This window comes from Podospora pseudopauciseta, chromosome 3, assembly GCF_035222475.1.
Source record: "Podospora pseudopauciseta strain CBS 411.78 chromosome 3, whole genome shotgun sequence".
In the NCBI taxonomy this organism is placed as follows: domain Eukaryota; kingdom Fungi; phylum Ascomycota; class Sordariomycetes; order Sordariales; family Podosporaceae; genus Podospora; species Podospora pseudopauciseta.
In genome coordinates, this window is record NC_085893.1 from 1,015,114 (window position 1) to 1,033,988 (window position 18,875).

The following is an 18,875-nucleotide window of genomic DNA, read 5'->3' on the forward strand; positions in this document are numbered from 1 at the left end:
GTTGGATGGCCATGCGTCACTTTGTGGAACCACATTAGCTGGGGGTAGGGGTCAGCAGTCGCCTCAGACTCGGAATTCTCGACGTGTCACAGTGTAGTGTCAGCTTTCATCCGAACCAGCAAAAAAAAAAAGTTAAGGTATTGAAGGGTCGCTTGTGAGGCGAAAATTCGCGCACGTGGGTGGTTCCAAGTCTGCGGGATGGACTGTCGCTGATTGGGATTTATTATTGTGCGTTGTCCCCTGGACCGAGTTGGACTCAGGGGGTACATGTAACTTCTTGAGCTTTGTTCGCTTCTTTTACTCTCAACTGTCAACTTCAAAAAGATCATGGGAGAGTATCTGAGACCATCACCGACAACAACAACGACAACCATGGCATCCAAGACATACACCCTCAACAACGGCGTCAAGATCCCTGCAGTCGGCTTCGGCACCTTTGCCAACGAGGGAGCCAAGGGAGAAACCTACAGAGCCGTCACCAAGGCCCTCGAGGTGGGCTATCGACATCTCGACTGCGCGTGGTTCTACCTCAACGAAGACGAGGTTGGTGATGCAATCCAAGATTTCCTCGCCAAGAACCCTAGCGTAACGCGCAAGGACATTTTCATCTGCACCAAGGTCTGGAACCATCTCCACGAGCCCGAGGACGTCAAATGGAGCTTCCAAAACTCGTGCGAGAAGCTCAAGGTGGACTACATTGATCTCTTCCTCGTGCACTGGCCCATCGCCGCCGAGAAGAACCCAGATCACACCGTTAAGACCGGGCCTGATGGGAAATACATCATCAACAAGGAGCTGACCGAGAACCCGGAGCCAACATGGCGGGCGATGGAGGAGCTGGCCGACAGTGGCAAGGCGAGAGCCATTGGTGTGTCCAACTGGACGATTCCACGTCTTGAGCAGCTTCTCAAGCTTGCGCGCATCAAGCCGGCTGTCAACCAGATCGAGATTCACCCCTTCCTCCCCAACACGGAGCTCATCGAGTTCTGCTTCAAGAACGACATCTTGCCAGCGGCCTATTCACCGCTCGGCTCGCAGAACCAAGTGCCATCAACAGGAGAGACTGTCAGAGAGAACGCGGCTCTCAATGCGGTGGCAAAGCACAGCGGGCACAACCTCGCGCAGGTGTTACTTGCTTGGGGTCTTCGTAGGGGTTACATTGTGCTGCCCAAGAGTTCCACGCCAAGCCGCATCGAGAGCAACTTTCAGATTCCCGAGCTGACCGACAAGGAGTTCAATGCTATTGAGGATGTTGCGAGGGGACGGCATGTGCGGTTTGTGAATATGAAGGACACGTTTGGGTATGACCTGTGGCCTGGCGAGAAGGAGCAATGATTGAAGCTGAGTATTTACGGTAGATACCTGGGAAGCTGAGGTTGGATTGAGGAAAGCGAATTGATTTTTTTTTCGACGAGAACTCACGACCAAGACCCTGTGCGGGGCCGAGGTCCCTTAAGGGGTCTAGCGGTCCCCTCAGCCTCCACGCACTAAAGAAGGTAGTTCTGTCAACATCGTGCTGCCTCTCGCTCATTTCACTTTGACAGCTGCATCTTCCTCTCTTCTGCTCTCTCTCCAGCACTCACTCAACAAACATGCATTCCAGCACAGCAATCCTGCGCCTGTTGGCAGTCGCATCCGCCATTACTGGGGTAACATCTTCCCCTACCCCGGAAGACACTTCGCAAGACGCGGATCTGTGGTACATCAAGTACCACAACGATGGATGGTTTTGCGTACGGCCTGATCGGTCCCGTATAGGTTCTGGCACAGACTGGAACCCACCCTTTGGTTCGTCTGCTTCACCGTGAACCTAGAGATACTTATTACTCATACTTTCGTCTGCAGGAAACACCCTATGCCTTGACCAAGTTCGCACTTGCCAGGCCTTCTGCAGTACCAGAGGCGGTACCAGGGCCGGCGAGAACGTGTGTATATCCGATAACGAGGGCGAGGACGACCCGTCGCAGTCGATTAATTACTGCACTACGTGTAAATGCCAGGAAGACGCGGGTCCAAATCCCGTTGCTGAATATTCCGGCTCTCTTGGTCAGTACATGTGTCGTCGACTTGGGTTCCCCGACGATGTTTGCAATACCAAGGTTGCCACCACCGCTTCTGGCTTCATTGCGAGCCCCATTACCTCTTCTTCAGTTGCGTCCGCCACCGCCAGGTTGCCGAATGGAAGTCTCGAGATCAGGCCTCTTCAAATCATCTCCGAGGTTGCCACATCAGCTGGGACCTCAAGCACGGCATCGAGCATGCCAGAATCAACTTTGGAGAGCACAACCACCTCCCTTACCCGTCAGCCTGCGTCAACCGTGGACCAAGCAAGTCAACCGTCGCCCACTGAGGAACCAGTGGTTGATTCTGGAGCGATGAAAACAGCAGCTGGTATCATTGGCGTTATTGTGGCGGCGGCAGTAGTGATTTAACTCGTCAGGGCAACTGCCGTTGTTCTTTTCACCATATATTCTCAAATACAAGGTCTTTTGCCCGCAGCTGATGCAATTTCGGCATCTCGGTTCTCGTCGCGAGAATTGCCACGCCGTGTCAACGCCAAGTTTGAGGCTCGACCGCTACATCACGATGATTCGTCGCTTAACGAGGCTATCCCCTGACGTCCCGCGCACAAGGCCTCTGCTGGGGAGCCAACGTGCCAAAGATCCATTCTTTGGGCTGTAAGGGTGGGGATCCGATTCGATAGCTTCTTCTTGGCTATCGAATAAGTCCCCCACGATTGTCACCGCAGAAACCTGTATTTTTGGCGTCTTGCGCTCTCTTCTTTGAACCCCTTTTCGTCTCAGCACCATCGCTGTTCCGCCACATCAAGATGCATTTCCCATCTGTCACCGGCCTCGTGGTCGCCGTGTACGGGATTACCGGAGTACTTTCGGCCACCACATCGTTGGAACCTTTCGACTTGGATTCTTATGAGGCGGAGGGATGGACGTGTCTGACGCCTCCCAAGCGGTCTCAACCTGGGAGAGGCAGCATGAGCTTTGGTGTGTTTGCCTTGTGTCTTGGTTACCTTGACGGTCGTTAACAAGTGCACCCGTCAGGAAACAACGTCTGCCCCAACCAGGTCTCAACATGCCAAGCATATTGCAGCACAAGAGGCGGCTCGGTAGACTGGAGAAACGGGTGTTTCTCCAACAATGATGGCTACGATAGCCCGTTTGAGTGGATCACCTACTGCTTCATCTGCAGGTGCAAGGACGACAAGGACACCACGCCTGACCTGACGGTATATTATGGTTCGATCGAGCGCTACGTTTGCGAGCGGCAGGAGCAGAATTGCTATTATGCCTACGGCCAATACGCGCAAAGCCCTCCCGAGGGGAAGTGCAAGATTTGTCCAGAGGGGGAGTATGTCTCGATGGCTCCTGGTGTTTCCACCAGACCGATCACTTCGCTATCTTTTGCTACTGCGACTCGTGGAGTCGCGCCGGAGGACGCTATATCGACCACCACAACTACGATCTCGACATCCACATCTGCGCCCTCGACAAACACCCTTGTGGTCACGGGGGCTGGGGATGATTTGTGGAATGCTCTTGACCCTGAGCGTTTTGTAGAGGCGGAAGAGACTTCGACAACGCGTGGCGCGGGGCCTCAACCGACGGCTCTATCTACAGATGGCCTAGATATAGAAGTTGTGGTCAAGGACTCCGGCGCCGTAAAGCAGGCGGCTGGTGTGGGAGTGGCGGTTTTAGCGGCGGTGATGGCACTCTGAACAGATCTGGATTGCTATAGTTGTTTGAGAGAGTTTTGTAAGGGATGTCTGTGTTGGTTGGGCTGAGTGTGACGAACCCCTATCCAGAACCTCTGAAAGGGATACTGGTTGAAGGCACTTCTGAATAATCCTGGTTCGGTGCAGCTAAACAGTGCACAACAAGATGTCTCAATGTAAACACAAGATACCGTGAATACAAGCTTGAATTGCATACTGCGGAACTATCTGCTACCCATCTAGTTCCTCCGCATATATAGACCAGTGGACCACCTGGATCACCGAGATCCCGTCACTCCACCAGTGATCCCGCTTCCTATTGGTCCACTAATGATTGGCTGGGGACGCCCTGCGCCCCGCACACTGTCCGACCTGCTGTTAGCTTAACTGTGACAGTCAAGCACAAATTCTCTAAATCTACCATGTAGAGTTTTCATATCTACGGTATAGCTACCACATCAACCCACTACAGTAAGCCTCTCGCAATCCCGCCACAACATCAGCCACAGACAATTTAACAGTAATAAGTTGATGCCGTTACACAAGGTATGGTGAGGCAAGGTATGGTAAAAAGTGATGATATTTGAAGAAAGCATAGAATAAACTAAGTTCCGGCACCATAAGTATAATAAAAAAAAGGAATATCCTTTGCGTGAAGCTAATTATAGTAATACTATTGAAACATTAAATTAAATGCTTACGAATATTGTTTTAACTGGAAAAAATTAAATTTACTAACGCTAGTACTAGCACTAACGCTCATACCAGCATCATCTATATTTCTAGTTACTTTCTAAAAGGTAAATTTAAATACTAGTTTAGTTACTAGTTTAATTTCTAGTTTAATTACTAGTTTAATTACTCGTTTAATTACTAGTTTAATGTTACAACCCTGGTATATAGACGGGAATAACAATTGGTTGTAGAACCACGGGAGCAGGGGCTAAGCGAGAAACACCTAGGGGAGCTAATCACAGCACAGGAAGACTGATTAGTGCGATTAGTGCACTAATTAGACTAAGTGGAGTGATCAGTGTGATCAGGGCACTGATCAGACTGATCACGACCCTAGAAAGGTCTATATATACGGAGGAACTAGCTGGTATAGATAGACAGTTCCGCAGTATGCAATTCAAGCTTGTATTCACGGTATCTTGTGTTGACATTGAGACATCTTGTTGTGCACTGTTTAGCTGCACCGAACCAGGATTATTCAGAAGTGCCTTCAACCAGTATCCCTTTCAGAGGTTCTGGATAGGGGTTCGTCACATTGACGGGGTTGTTTAATCTCTTTTAGTCTGTAACGGGCGGAGACATCGCGATGACATCCACTCGCTAGTGGTTGAGGGCTCCATGGAATAGTCGATATAAAAGTCCCTTTCCCGATCAACGTCAGCCTGCCGAATCTTTCTTTCCACTCGCCTTGAACAGTGCCCTGCTGCCTTACATGCGTTTCATCACCGCGTCATGCCTCCTGGCCGTTGGGCTTGGAACATGGGGTGTGTTGTCACGCGACTGGGAATGGGACACCAGAAAGCAGGGATATTGGTGTCTCACGCCAAACATACGAAGAACTGAAAATGGCATTGCATACTACGGTTAGTTCCCTCCGCCTCCATTGATCTCGTGTAATTGCTAACACACACTTCAGGCAACACCGTCTGCCCGAGCCAAATCAAAACCTGTGAAGCAGTCTGCAGTCCATCGGGCGGTACCATCCCCGGCCAAAACGTATGCATCACCGAGAACAACAGACAGGATGACCCTGACAAGCGAATCCCCTACTGCTTTAAATGCCAGTGCAGGGATGAGAGCTGGCCGAACCTGAGGCTTTATCCTGGGTCGGTGGCGCGGTTGGAGTGTGAGCGGGAGGCGGAGTGGTGCGCTGTTCAGAGGGAGGCGTTGAAGGATGATCCGGTGTGGGGGAAGACGAAGTGTGAATGTCCTGCGTTGTTGCCGTTGCCTGTTGTGACGGGGGTGGGTGCCGTTGCGGTGGTGTCTTCCACGCCCTTGACACCCTCGATGACAAGTTCGACAATTGTGTCTATGGCCGGGATTGCGACGTCTGAGAGTAGGGTGGTGGAAACCTCGAATATGGGGGAGGTGCCTACTGCGGTCACTTCTTCCGTGGTCATTTCTTTGGTGGACGACATGCAGGGCCGTCCAGTAGTCACCGGCGGACCTCAGCCATCGTCGCACGAGAAAGAGCATCCCAATTCGGAGGAGGCGATTTCCGGTGCAGCTCAGTCTACGGCTGTAGAGGAGGAAATCGTTGGTTCAGGGGCTGGGAAAGGTGCAGCTGGGGTTTTGGGAGCATTGTTGGCGGTGATGATGGTGGTTTGAGACGGCAATGAATAGTAAACCAAGTCCATCCATTTGTATATCCAGACGGAACCGCGTGCAAAAGTTTCAGGGCCAAAAGCTAAGCCTCCCCAGCTCACTCTACTGCTTCTTGCCTGGTGGAGAGTCGCGGCGAAGTATCGCACGAATGTGGAGCTACCTGGTAGTCAGCATTCTTGTTTCAGCTCCCATCCACGTCGTCAACTTTCTGTTGGGTCTTCGCTCTCCCAAAACCACCTCTAACTCAAGCCCAGTTCCTCGATGTATCTCCCTCCCATCACAACCCTCCTAGCCATCACGCTCGGAGCCATCGGGGCATGCTCCCAAAAGGACACCTGGTGGACCACGGCAGTACGCGACCAAGAAATGAATTCTTCAATTATTTTCCCCCGCCCTACCCGTGAAGGTATTGGGTATTTTGGTTGGTTCTTTGTCACCCCCATACCTAAGGTACTTACCTCAAATGGTTTAACAATCTTTAGGAAACGCCGTCTGCCGCAGTCAAATCAGCATCTGCGAGAGATATTGCCACACCAGAAGTGGTGTTTTACCCGGGGAGAATGCCTGCAAGAGATATGACGCGTTGAATTCGGGGACGGCTGAGGAGGCGGGGATATGGGAGGATGATCCGGAGGAGTATGTGGCGTATTGTTGGGAATGCAGCTGTGTGGAAAGGGCGTGGCCGAGATTGTTGAGGTGTTCGGGGTCGGTGGAGAGGTATAATTGTCTGAGGCAGGCGGAAATTTGTCGGTATGGGCGGGCGTTCAATGGGGAGGAGGATTTATCTGGATGTGGTTGTAGTGAGGAGGAGGAGATTGATGATGGGTTAGACTCGGAGGGGAGTGGTGAGGTCGGTCAGGATGTTGATTCAGGGGGTGTAAAATGTGGAGCTGGGACTTTGGGGTTTGTCGTTGGTGGTGGTGATGGCGGTGTGAATGTAGGTTTTGGCTCAGCGAAGAAATCATCATGTACGTCGTCCATTGATCTTCAGAAAAAATTGACATTCTCCTTGCCAAGCTTCTGCAACACGGCACGAGATACGACGGCACCAGCTACCGCCGTGCCGGGACCGGATGATTCCCCCCCTAAAGCGCCGTGGATCTCCGTGGATCGCCGTGGCGTGAAGAATGCTTGTCGCTCGGTACGTTACGGCATCCGGAAAGCGAGTGCATCCGACAATGCTCCATTTGAACTGTCCTTCGCCATTCCAGTCTTAACTTTGACTCGGAACCGTCACCACTGCACATCTCGGACTCTAGTGCGACCATTCCTTCGCATTGGCGTATCAGAGCTCGGCGTATTCAGAACGACGGAAGGGCAGAATTCAGGCAGACACCATGGCGTTCAGTTTATCGTGATTGGCAAGCACGACACATGTCGGCGTAACCATGGTGCCGACAACACCCACGGAGCTGTGGTCTGCAACTTGTGAGTCCGCAGGAGTAAGACTGCTGGCGTACGATTCGGGACAAATAAATACGTCCATTGTGTACCCATTGTGTCTCAAGGACTTCATACCTTCAAACACGATATCGCGATATTCCACCCACTCCAAGACACACTAAGGTATCCCCGACAACCGTGAAAATGGTCAAGATTGCCGTTGCCGCTCCGGGCCGTAAGTCACAGGCCACCACACCTCGCAGCTTGCAAAGCTAACCACATTCATTATTGCAGAGGTCGCTCGTGAGATCATCGAAGTTCTTGTCGCTACTGGGAAGCATGAAGTGATCACGCTTGCTCGCCGGGTAAGTCAACCCAACAGTAGCAGACGCAATCTCTGGCCCATGATCTGACTCCAGATAGGAACTTGCCCCAGAGGAAATTGTCGAGGGCACAACCCCACTCAAGGTCGACTTTCACAACCCAGCTGAGCTGGAGAAGGTCCTTAAGGGCGTCCATACTGTTCTCTCGTTTGTGGTTGTTCAGAATGACCCCGATGGCATCGCTCAAAAGACTCTCATTGACGCCGCCATCGCAGTCGGAGTCAAGCGCTTCGCTCCGAGCGAGTGGTTTATGTAGGCCCATCTTCGTAGGCCTCAGCCCGACAACATGACACTGACACAGCTAGTGCTCGCTACACTCATCTCAAGTGGGCCGCCAGCAAGGTGGCCATCCGCGACTATCTCGAAGAAAAGAACAAGGACGGCAAAGTCATCGAGTACTGTCTGTTCCAGCCTGGCATATTCACTGACTACCACGCCAACGAGAACATCAACAAGCATCTCAAGACGAACGATTTCCTCCCCATTGACTTTGCAAACTACAAGTTGCTCGCTCCCGGGAGTCTCAAACCCCGCTTGACGGCCACCACAGTCCGGGATGTCGCCAACATCGTCGCAAAGGCAATCGAATACGAAGGCGAGTGGCCAAAGATTGGAGGCATCGCGGGTGAAACACTTACGCTCGCCGAGGAGCTAGCGATTGGGGAGAAGATAAGAGGTTTGTTGACTTCCCAACCTGAATCTTTTGGCGTCCTACCTACTACGTCTTGGCTCGTCACATGGCAGTACTCTAATCCAATAACACAATACAGGCAAGAAATTCGAAGTTGAGCTGCTGGATGTTGATAGCCTCAGAAAAGGAGAATGGAACGGTTCGTGGGTCAAACCACTTGAGCACCCCTCGATTCAACACCTTGACGAGGAGACGCGGGCGGCCTTCTCCAAGGCGGCGTTTTCGGGTTTTCTGCTTGCGTTGGTGGATGACGAGTTGGTGGTATCGGATGAGTGGAACCGCATCTTCCCCGACTACAAGTTTACAGGGATCGAGGAATTCGTCTCGAAGTTTTGGGCCGGGATGCCGTAGGTAGTGCAAGGTAGTGTTGCCGCAATTTGGTTGACCGAATGTCGGGTGGCAAGCGGCATGCATGTGCTCACACGAGCAGCAGGTGGCCGGCACGCCGGTTGGAGGATTGGGAGGGGTTAACGAAAGATGGAAGCTGGAGAGGCTTGCGAGTTCTTGGGAGTCTTGGACTGTTGGAGAAAGTTGGAGAGATATGGAAGCTGGATGGGCCATGGAAGGGGCTTGGCTGTTGATAGGTGCATGGCTTGCATGGCTTCTCATCTTCTGGAAATAACCGTCCTTCATGCTCCCACTGGCTCCTTCACCCCATCTCCTCTGTGAATATCGATATCTCCCCCACTGTTAGAAGCATGGAATATAAGGCGCCGAGCAATGCCGAGACCGGTGCTACGCCGCACCAACCCGGAGAACCCTCTTGGCCAACTCCACCACACTTGCCCAGGAATGGAACCTCCAACGGTTCCCCCACAAATTCTTTGGACCTTGTGCCTGGATCTGTGGAGCCCGGCTGTCGGGAAAGGAAGTTGACAAGACCAAGCCTTGTCGGCAAGATACCACCCTAGACCCGAACAGTCAAGGATCAGCCGTTGAAACCTGCCTCTTCTGGCAGTTCACCAGAGGAGCAGATGGCTGACGTGATTAGCTAGCATGATAACCGGGCCAAGATTCCCCTTCACGACGACTCTACCAACGACGACCTGCCCGCATGCATGGGTTGCAGTATTGGGGACCGTGATGGACCGTGATGGACAGTAGGAGGAGCAGGAGCGGGAGGGGAAGCAACTCCAAAGGCGATGCTGACATTGACATGGTACTCCAAGAATAGCACCCACGGTCTCCGTTGATCGACAATTATAAATACCGACGGGCCCTCACCCTCGCCGTCAAGACAAAGAGAGAGAGGTCAGTCAGACTCGGGACATCCTCTCCTCTGATCTCCTTCTTCCACCACCACTTCTTCTTCTTCATCCATCCACCCTCAAGCGAACCACGTCCAACCGCCAACATGAAGGTTACTTCCGTTGTCGCCGCTGCCGCTTTCGGCGCGACGACTGTCTCTGCCGGCCTCTCCGCCGAGGCCGCCAGCAAACATGAGGAAGTCATGGCTCTGAAGATCAAGCAGTGGGATGCCGCTCGCGCCTCCGGTCTCTTCGGTGGTTCCAAGCTCTACAAGGCCCTCTTCAGCACGGTTCCTTGCAGAAACGGCAAGGCCGGCGAGTACTCCTGCAACAACGTCAACCTCCAGGCTTTCCTCTCCCACGAGGATCTCGGCTCCGCCTCCAAGGCCGGCAACGATGTCTGGGGCTGGACCGACAAGAAGTCCAAGCGCGAGTTCGGTATCGTTGGTCAGACCGACGGTGTCGCCTTCGTTGAGATCACCGGTCTCGGTCGTCTCGAGTACATCGGCCGCCTCGACACCCAGACCGAGATCGTCTCGTGGAGAGATATCAAGGTCATTGGCGACTATGCCTACATTGGCGCCGAGGCCAACAACCACGGTATCCAGATCTTCGACCTCCGCAAGCTCCTCGACGTCAAGCCCTGGTGGAACCCCTTCTTCTTTAAGCCCAAGGTCTTCAGCAAGGAGACCGACATCACCCTCTTCGATGGCGTCGGTGCCACCCACAACATCGTTGCCCACGAGGAGACCAACATGATCTACGCCGTCGGTGGCCGCTCCGGCGCCAACGCCCGCAACACCCCCTGCGCCGGTGGCATGTTCATGGTTGACGTTTCCAACCCCCTCAAGCCAGTGTCCCCTGGCTGCATTCCCCAGGACGGTTACGTTCACGATGCCCAGTGCGTCATCTACAAGGGCCCCAGCGCCGCCTACAAGGGTCGTGAGATCTGCTTCAACTTCAACGAGGACACCCTCACCGTCATGGACGTCACCAACAAGTCGGCCCCCGCCGTCGTCTCCCGTACTCCCTATGAGGGCAATGCCTACTCTCACCAGGGCTGGCTCATTGATGAGAACCAGTCCTTCCTCCTCCTCGATGACGAGCTCGATGAGCAGAACAAGGTCGGGCCTGCTGCCAACGGCCGCACCACCACCTACATCTTCAACGTTGCCAACCTCGAGGCCCCCGTCAACACTGGTTACTACCAGTCCCCTGCCAAGTCCATCGACCACAACCAATACGTGAGTTTTTCTCTTGTGAGATTTGAAGTGTTCAGATCGCTAACATGCTGCTCAATAGGTCATCGATGGTCTCACCTACCAGGCCAACTACGGCTCCGGCCTCCGCGTCGTCGATGTCTCCTCCGTCAAGGTCGACCCTACCGGCGCCAAGTTCAAGGAGACGGGCTTCTTCGACTGCCACCCGGAGGACGATGATGTCAACGGTGTCACCGAGTTCCTCGGCACCTGGTCCGTCTACCCCTACTTCAAGTCCGGCTACATCCTCCTCAACTCCATTGAGCGCGGTATCTTCTCGCTCAAGTACACCGGCAAGAAGGCCGCGTACAAGCTCTAAGTCTGTTGCGATGGGGTTTTTGGGTAGACAGGTTGTATATATAGCTAGCAGTCACTATTGATAATGCTTATTAGTCTCATGTCATGTTTTATGGTGGCTTGAGCTTTTGATTGGTGGCGCTGTTGTAGAGCTACAGTTTTTACACCGCAACTATATGCTGACTGGATGCCCTGGTCATCTGAACTGGCGTATTGCATGTCCTGCCTCTTTGGGTTCACCGGAAATAAGCCCTGCCCGCCCAAACGCGACACTGTACAGCCGGTCACCTCGGATTTATCCAGGTTCTTTCATCGTACCAGCCAGCTAATGGTCTGGCGCCACTGAAGTGAACAATTCATCGTTATATTACACTGCCTGACAGCTGGTCGATCATGGTACAGCCGGAGTCTGGTTGATCGAGCTCAGAACGAATCACAACTTGTTGTCAGCGTCCAAATAGCACCGAGATATTTATAGGATTGGTCCGCACCGATGAATACGATGTTTAGGAATACGATGCAGGAAGACCCGACCGCAACGAGATATGACGTTGTTGCGATAATATGCTCGATCAAAGGATGGGATTGGTGTGTATAAATTGACCCTTGAGTCTAACCCTTGATCTGCTTTCATGTCATCATCCTCTCACACTCACCATCCACGTTAGCATACTCTCACAGATCCCTTTGCTTTACTACCCCTTCCAGTTTCAACAAAAATATCACAACGATGAAGTCGATTTTCTCCCTCGCTGCCGCTGTCGCCCTCGTCGGCCTGTCCAACAGCACGCCAGTCCCTGACGCAACAGCTGCCGCTCACGGCCCCTACCACATCTCAGGCTTCTTCGCCTCAAAGCCGCATTTGAGCAGTGGCTGCCGGTGTGTAACCCAACAACTACACCCCCTTTCCATCACCCCTTTTCTGGCCCCCTCTCCCTCCCCACTTATACTGACCCGTCTGTTTCTAGCTTCGAATTCAACCTCACATCCCCCACCCTTCCCTCCACCCCCCCAGTCTCCTGCTGGGCCTCAGTCGAGCTAGGCTTCTCAGGCGCAACCTGGCTGGGGTATGTGTATCAAGGACTAGGTCACTGCGATAACGAGAGGGTCGACTGGACGTTCAACCATCCCAGAGGGGCAGAGACGGATAGAAACGACGCGGTGTTTAATGTCACGGTTGACGGGGTGTTGGGGACGTATAGGGTGCCGAAGGAGGATATCTATGTGAATTTAAACGACGAGAGGAATCCGTTTGATAATGATGTCAGTTATAGCGGGCCGAGGGAGTTTGAGATTGTGGATTTCCCTGGGGGGGACTAGATGGAGGGGGGGTTGAAGGAGAAGGGGAGAGGGGGGGTGGTTCGGGAGAGATTTTTTAGATTGAATGTTGGAATTTAGAGAGCTGAACTCCTACCGGAGTGTTGGAACAATAGTTTTTTGTAACAACTTGAAGTTGACATTGACCCCCTTTTCTCATATCACCCTTTTTCCACATTGCCGCTCAACCCCCTCTCCCCGCCTTGCTCTCTTCTTATCTCAACCCCCGTCTGATACCCTCTTCCATCTAACCCTTTCCTTTCACCACCCTTCCCACCTCTCCTTCTTCCACCACCCCTCCCCATCATCTTTCACCTACCTCCTACACCCCTTCCACCCCACAACATCAGAACCACCATTAGGAGCGGGCCACGCGCGCACAGGCCAGAGAGCAGCCGTCAAATGGAATTCCCACAGGCCAGAGTAGTGTGCGCTTTACTTTGTGCTCGCTCACGCCCGAGTACAGGACCGCGAAAGGGGTTACACGTTGACGGGCGGGAGTTTGTGAATAGGTTGGGTGATGGTTGGCAGGTGATTCGGTGGCCATCTTGGTGCGGGTATTGGTGAGATGGTTATACCAGGGAGGAAAATGGTTATTCTCGTGGAAGGCTGGGGACGTGACATGGCCGTGTTGGTCGATTGGATGTCGTGATGATTGATGAAGACGGGATGGGTGGTGTACTTGGGCAACCGGGGTCTAAGCGGACAATGTCTAATGGTTTGGCCCGGTCATGGTAAGACGGGTCTAGGTCCTGTTTTGGTGGTATACAATTACTGTCTGGTTTTCTGTCAATAGAAATAACAAGTTCAACAACGCTCGAGAGTTGGATATTGACAAGGAACTTATTTCCATGACTCCCAGTGTTGTTGATGTGTCTTCCGCACTGTCAAGTCTAAAATGTGAGCAAAATGATGTCGTTCCATGCCCAACGTTTCATTTTTGAGGTGACAAAGCATCTACATCAGACCCTACCATATGCCAATCACGAAGGATGCCTTGATGTAAAACTAGTGGGCGTCAGAATAACACTCACATGTGTCTTCAAAACGTCAACCTACCTCACTGGATAATCAAGGTGCCTTGTGGAATGGTAGATAGGCCTCTAAACATTGGAAAGAGCCCCCTACTTATTTTCGACAGGCCTCTTATTATATCTGGTAGGCCTCTTATTATCTTCAATATACCATATAATATACTTGATAGGCCTCATTTAACCCATGCCAGGGCCTCATCTAATACCTTGAAGGCCTCAAAAACACACAGCACGCCCTTCCGTAACCTCAACACCCCCATGAATATCCCTTGAACATCCCTTCAATACCCCTCCCCCCTAGAATCACCCATCCAAAACCCCCTGACAAGCCCTCAAACTCCCCACAACCGTCAAACTCAACAACGGGCTAATAATATACGAAATCGTCAACAACCTCGCAATCGCCCCCTCCTGCTCACCCCCCACCCCCTCCGTAACCTGCACCAAACTAATTAACTTCTGTGCCGATGGCCCCGCAGGCATAAGCATCATGGTAAACCACAAAATAGGATCACTCCCCACCCAATCCGTCTTCGTCGCCAGCAGCCAAATCGTCCCGATGCTCATCGCCGGCCAGATGACAAACCGCACCAGCAGAATAAACGACACCGTACCCCAGGGGACAATCTTCCTCAGCTTCCCATCTTCCCTCCCTTGTTTCCTGCTCTTGCGGAACTCCTTGATCGAGTTGAACAGCGAAAGCCCAGTGACGAGGACAGGCAGGGGCGCAAACAACTGGCTGATCGTCTTGAGGGAAGCGGTCAACCAAGCGGTGAAGATACCGCCTTCTTGAGTCGGGGCAAAAAAGGCCTTGTGAAGAGGGGGAGCCAGGCCAGCCACAGCGCCAATCACCGCCCCAATGAGGGGGGCGTTGAAAAAGGACAGGACGAGCGACACCCACCACTGGGCACGAGGGGAGAGACCATCCCACTGCTTCTGCGACACAAAAAAAGGGTGCTCATCCGTGTAGTTCTGCTGCCGGTTGTCGCGCCCACTCGACGAGCTGTTCCGGTTCCCGAGGAGACGAGTCTGCTCGTCCGCACTCGCTTCTTCATCATCGTGATTCCCGCCTCCGCTCTCGTCCTCGCCATCCCTGTCCTCGCCATCCCACGAGTCCGTGTCCTCGAGCAAACGAGGACCAACCGCAAAAGTAATGCAGTTGGAGATTGTTGAAAACACCAAAAAGTACGACTTGGCGCGCTCGACTGCTTCCTCGCTGGATTCATCTCCCATGACCAGCGTGTCCAAAATTCCCGTCTCTTGTAGTGCCCCAATGAGGAGGAGCGGGTAACTCGTGGTGTTGTTGATGAGGATGGCGACCGAGGCCCAGTTGGGCATTCCGAAACCGAATTGGGCGAGCATGCCGATGCCAAAGGAGACAATGTGGCAGACTACACCCCAGATGACGATGGGGACATAGTTGCTGACGGAGTCGAGGTCGAGTTGAGAGCCGACTTTGGTGATGAGAAGCGCAGGCAAAAAAAGCTGGACGCAGATCTTGGAGATCTTCTTGCTGCTTTTGCGGTCGAGAAGTCCCAGCCAGCCCGCGATGCCGCCATAGGTCATGACGAGGAGGACTGAGAGGGAGGCCTGGATGGCGCCGAGAAAAGATTCGAAGAGGCCGGTAGACCCCATGGTGATGGTTTTGATGTCGTCTGCTACAAGGTGTGGTGTGTTAGTCGAGGCTTTGGAAGTGCTCTGGGCGTAGCTGATAAGCTTCTCTTGGAGGGTGTGATGGTTCAGGCACCATGCGCAGAAGATCTGGGGAAGAGGTCTAGGTGTGGTAGATGTCTTGCTCAAATATGGTTCCTGAAAGGTCTAGAACGTGTCGTGTGCTTGATTGCCTTGGCTGGCACCGACGCCTTGGAACAGCTGAATGCATGACGAGTGGGCGCTCAAACTGATGACGAAAGCCAAGAAACGGTGGCCGGCCAGGGGTTGGCTGTCGCGATCACAACACAGCCAAGAAGGCCAAGACAAGGCGCCGTTGGGAATGTGGGTCTATGATTTGAGGTGGCTTTTGGCTGGGTAACACTGAAAGACATTGCTTGGCATGAATCAATCCAGATTCATGACTTGCAGAAGTCCATTAGACATAGCTTCCCAAAATGGCCTATCTGAACATCATATGAAAATGATAGAGTGGAGATGGCAGATGTGAAGAGTCTCAATAGAGGTGAGGCCATCTTTCGAAATATTGACCTTCCCAGACCTATGGCTGAGAAGCTCGAAGCAAAAAGTGACGGGAAAGTGCAAGAGGTTTCGATGGAACAAGCAACTCGACCAAAAGTCAAGAACAGCCACTTGACTGTTCCAAACATCCGAGGAAACGCCAAAGAAACACTACATCGTCAGAAAGCAAAACTGAATAGCTGGGGTTACCGACAATCTCTCAGCCGCGCGAGCAGCCGGTCACGGGGGGCGGGGCTGGAGGTGGCGGCGGCGGCGGAGGCGGAGGAGGAGGAGGAGGGCCCGGAGGGGGTGTTAGTGGCGGCGTCCGCGGCGGCGTCCTGGGAGGCGTGTGCTTAGGCGTTGGAGGCGGCGTGTAAGGGCTCGCGGACCCCATCTTGACGTTCTTGATAACAAGAGGAAAAAAAGGCCAGACACTTGCGATTTTTTCTGACACTACTTCACCACTCCAGCCTAGCTGCCCTACAGAAGGAAGGAGCCCCTCGCCATATGCTCCCAGTGACAGGTCATTATGTCGATACCTGTAGAGAAATAAACTTCTTCGATCAATCGAGACAGAAACTACATCTTCATGTTCAACTCAATTATCCCAGATACCATCCAGTTTGCTACATGCTCAGACAGGGGAACTAGACATAACCTCACCGAGACTTTAAGAGTCAAAGTGCGCATAGAAACAGTCATAGTCAGACAATCAACTGTTGTGGGACACTGAATGGCCTGGGTTTTCCCAGACCCACACCGGTTTGCTCTTGGGGCTGGATTTTCTTACTGTTTTTCTTTTTAGCCAACAACCAACTACTGTAATACTAATTTTGTTTACCATTTTTTCTGGCCAATTTTGGCCTCATTTTCGCAGTCAGTGACTTTCCTAGGTCACCAGCCCAACAACTGTCCAAGAATGTTTCCAATCACATCAACCGATCATATCTGCCTAAAGCTTGCGCCGTGACATTGTAGCCCGTACCCCCGGACTATCATGAGCTCCAAGTGCCACAAAAGCATCCCTATGGCAAGCAATGTCCCTTCCCAAAGTTGTCTCGTACATCTCCCAGTCAAACCGCTTTACAATTGTGGCCGCTGTCAAGTACATTTCAGCATAGGCTAGACTGAAAACAGCATGTGTCAGTCGTGGATTCCAGCACGAAGTGCGAAGTCGACCCGTACCTGATTCCAAGACAAGCTCTCGACCCCTTCCCAAACGGTACCAGGTATCTGTCCAATCTCTTCCCTGAGTCTAACCAGCGCTCCGGTTTAAAGACATGCGGCTCAGGAAAAACGGTCGGGTCCATTAGGATAAAGCACCCAGTCTGCGAAACTGGGGTACCGGCAGGAATGACATATTGCTTGTAGATGATGTCTTCATGTGCGACTCGAGGAAGCCTTGTGGTGATACCGTAGGAGAGCCGGAGTGCCTCTTTGATTACCGCTGTCTGTTGTTCGGGGAGGTTAGCAGGTATTGCTGAAGGGGAGAGAGATCTGCAATCTCACCAGATATGGAAGCTGTTGCAACGTGCTCCAAGAAGGGATATCCTGCTCGCTTGGTATGGCCACATCCAACTCTTCTCTGAATCGCTCCAACGCGTCCGGAACGTGCTTTAAGTAGAAGAACATCCTTGTTAGCGTCTGACCTGTAGTCTCAGATCCAGCACCAGTCAACAGTGTAGCCTCGTCGCACATTCGCTTCAACGTCCTCTCGCTCGGTGGCAGATTCTCGTTGTCACGCAAAGCGTGGAAAATCGAACGGGCGCCGGACTTCTCTCCTTCGGTCCCCGCAAGTATCGGGCTGACCTGCTTGATCATGTCCTCTTGCCGGGCGAGCATGTAAGCCACGCCTGGACTCGTCCTTTTGACGATGGATTGGGGGATCCGCTCCATCAACGACGGGATCCAAGGGAACTGCATCATCAGAAAGCAGCCCCCCGTCGCACCGACGACGGCCTCCTTGAACTGCAGTTCGAAGTCAGGCTTGTCGAGGTACTTTCTGTCGCGCCCAAAGCTGTAGTCGCAGATCACGTCCATGGTCAGCGCCATGAGTGCGGCATCAAGGCGGAAGACCTCCCCCGTCTGGGCAATCTTGTCCAATCTAGCGGAAAGCTTTTCCACTTTGGACTTGATCAACGGCTCCAGCTTGGTGACGGATGCCACAGAGAAGAAGGGATTCAGGGCTGCCCGACGAAGTCGATGTAGGTCGTGTGGCACGGTCGTAAAGGTGGAACTGCTAGCGACAGCCAGTCTGGTCCACCATTCGTACTTGTCGAGCTTGCGCTTCGAGTTGACGCCACATCCGTAGAGCTCGTCGTAGAAGTCTGGATCCAGAATGTGTAGCTCGTGGGGATTGATTCGGACGATTGGACCGTATCTTTGATGCATTTCTTCCACCCTCCACATGAACTGTCCTTTTTTGACCACGTTCCAGTAGAACTCGTACCAGAGTGTTACGGCTGTCAACTTGGGACCGGGAAACCTGGACAGTGGGTGGAAGTAAAGACGCCAGATGACGGTGGTAGCCATCCAGCAGAGTCCACCGACGATGGCGGCCACAAGCGGCCAAGGTGTGATTGTCTCCATGGCGACGTCGCTCTCACCGTCTGATATTCAGGGAATATTCTCGGGAACTCGCGCTGGCTTCGATCGACACAGGGCTTTTGACCAGGAGCTGGTGGGAGTAAGTACTATCTAGGATGAACAAAGGTCAGTTGCCAGTTTGATCTCCCTGGGTGTTCAAAGGGGGGTAAGCTGAAGCAGTACGACGAACCAGCAGAACCAATATCGTGTTGGATACTGGGCCAAGCCAAGCCCGACGGCCACGGCTGTTATCACAGAGCATAAGCAACCAATCGGACAGCATGGTGCAGCGACCTATCGAACCAACATCGCCAGAGGGAGCTGAAGCCCCCGACGTGGTACCACAACATCTTTGTTGTACCACACTGGCGAATTTGACGGTAAGGGCACTCGTTTGCTAGGTGGCGGATAGACAGATCTATCCCGTCAACCTCCC

General features: G+C 52.8%; 9 protein-coding genes across 9 annotated transcripts; 7 read left to right on the top strand and 2 right to left on the bottom strand.

Annotated features, from left to right (window-relative positions):
- Positions 1-327: 327 nt before the first annotated feature.
- GLD2 (Glycerol 2-dehydrogenase (NADP(+))) lies at positions 328-1,335 on the top strand (the record flags this gene model as incomplete). Its single annotated transcript, XM_062910733.1, has 1 exon — positions 328-1,335. The coding sequence occupies one exon, from the start codon at positions 328-330 to the stop codon at positions 1,333-1,335; it is 1,008 nt and encodes a 335-aa protein (XP_062766695.1).
- Positions 1,336-1,592: 257 nt separating this feature from the next.
- QC763_302851 (uncharacterized protein) lies at positions 1,593-2,432 on the top strand (the record flags this gene model as incomplete). The annotated part of the gene is made up of 2 exons (XM_062910732.1): positions 1,593-1,788; positions 1,846-2,432. 2 exons carry the CDS (start codon positions 1,593-1,595, stop codon positions 2,430-2,432), a joined length of 783 nt encoding a protein of 260 aa, XP_062766696.1.
- A 398-nt stretch (positions 2,433-2,830) lies between these two features.
- Positions 2,831-3,800, top strand: QC763_0049980 (uncharacterized protein; the record flags this gene model as incomplete). Its single annotated transcript, XM_062905753.1, has 2 exons — positions 2,831-3,002; positions 3,060-3,800. 2 exons carry the CDS (start codon positions 2,831-2,833, stop codon positions 3,731-3,733), a joined length of 846 nt encoding a protein of 281 aa, XP_062766697.1. The 3' UTR covers positions 3,734-3,800.
- Positions 3,801-5,022: 1,222 nt separating this feature from the next.
- QC763_302855 (uncharacterized protein) lies at positions 5,023-6,148 on the top strand. Its single transcript, XM_062910734.1, has 2 exons — positions 5,023-5,328; positions 5,382-6,148. The coding sequence occupies exons 1-2, from the start codon at positions 5,178-5,180 to the stop codon at positions 6,071-6,073; spliced, it is 843 nt and encodes a 280-aa protein (XP_062766698.1). The 5' UTR covers positions 5,023-5,177; the 3' UTR covers positions 6,074-6,148.
- Positions 6,149-7,461: 1,313 nt separating this feature from the next.
- QC763_302860 (uncharacterized protein) lies at positions 7,462-8,878 on the top strand (the record flags this gene model as incomplete). The annotated part of the gene is made up of 5 exons (XM_062910735.1): positions 7,462-7,688; positions 7,748-7,818; positions 7,877-8,088; positions 8,142-8,512; positions 8,607-8,878. Exons 1-5 carry the CDS (start codon positions 7,658-7,660, stop codon positions 8,876-8,878), a joined length of 957 nt encoding a protein of 318 aa, XP_062766699.1. The 5' UTR covers positions 7,462-7,657.
- Positions 8,879-9,881: 1,003 nt separating this feature from the next.
- QC763_0050010 (uncharacterized protein) lies at positions 9,882-11,352 on the top strand (the record flags this gene model as incomplete). The annotated part of the gene is made up of 2 exons (XM_062905754.1): positions 9,882-11,018; positions 11,077-11,352. The coding sequence occupies 2 exons, from the start codon at positions 9,882-9,884 to the stop codon at positions 11,350-11,352; spliced, it is 1,413 nt and encodes a 470-aa protein (XP_062766700.1).
- A 708-nt stretch (positions 11,353-12,060) lies between these two features.
- Positions 12,061-12,661, top strand: QC763_302880 (uncharacterized protein; the record flags this gene model as incomplete). The annotated part of the gene is made up of 2 exons (XM_062910736.1): positions 12,061-12,209; positions 12,299-12,661. The coding sequence occupies 2 exons, from the start codon at positions 12,061-12,063 to the stop codon at positions 12,648-12,650; spliced, it is 501 nt and encodes a 166-aa protein (XP_062766701.1). The 3' UTR covers positions 12,651-12,661.
- Positions 12,662-13,984: 1,323 nt separating this feature from the next.
- Positions 13,985-15,316, bottom strand: QC763_302890 (uncharacterized protein; the record flags this gene model as incomplete). Its single annotated transcript, XM_062910737.1, has 1 exon — positions 13,985-15,316. One exon carries the CDS (start codon positions 15,314-15,316, stop codon positions 13,985-13,987), a length of 1,332 nt encoding a protein of 443 aa, XP_062766702.1.
- Positions 15,317-16,805: 1,489 nt separating this feature from the next.
- On the bottom strand, positions 16,806-18,588 carry QC763_302900 (uncharacterized protein; the record flags this gene model as incomplete). The annotated part of the gene is made up of 3 exons (XM_062910738.1): positions 17,363-18,588; positions 17,027-17,304; positions 16,806-16,980 (listed from the first exon to the last, which is right to left on the bottom strand). The coding sequence occupies exons 1-3, from the start codon at positions 18,440-18,442 to the stop codon at positions 16,806-16,808; spliced, it is 1,533 nt and encodes a 510-aa protein (XP_062766703.1). The 5' UTR covers positions 18,443-18,588.
- Positions 18,589-18,875: the final 287 nt, after the last annotated feature.

Bases quoted from the DNA above. Each gene is read 5' to 3' on its own strand.
- QC763_302855 (XM_062910734.1), top strand. From the start codon at position 5,178: ATGCGTTTCATCACCGCGTCATGCCTCCTGGCCGTTGGGCTTGGAACA. The intron at 5,329-5,381 runs GTTAGTTCCCTC...CACACACTTCAG, and splicing joins AAATGGCATTGCATACTACG to GCAACACCGTCTGCCCGAGC.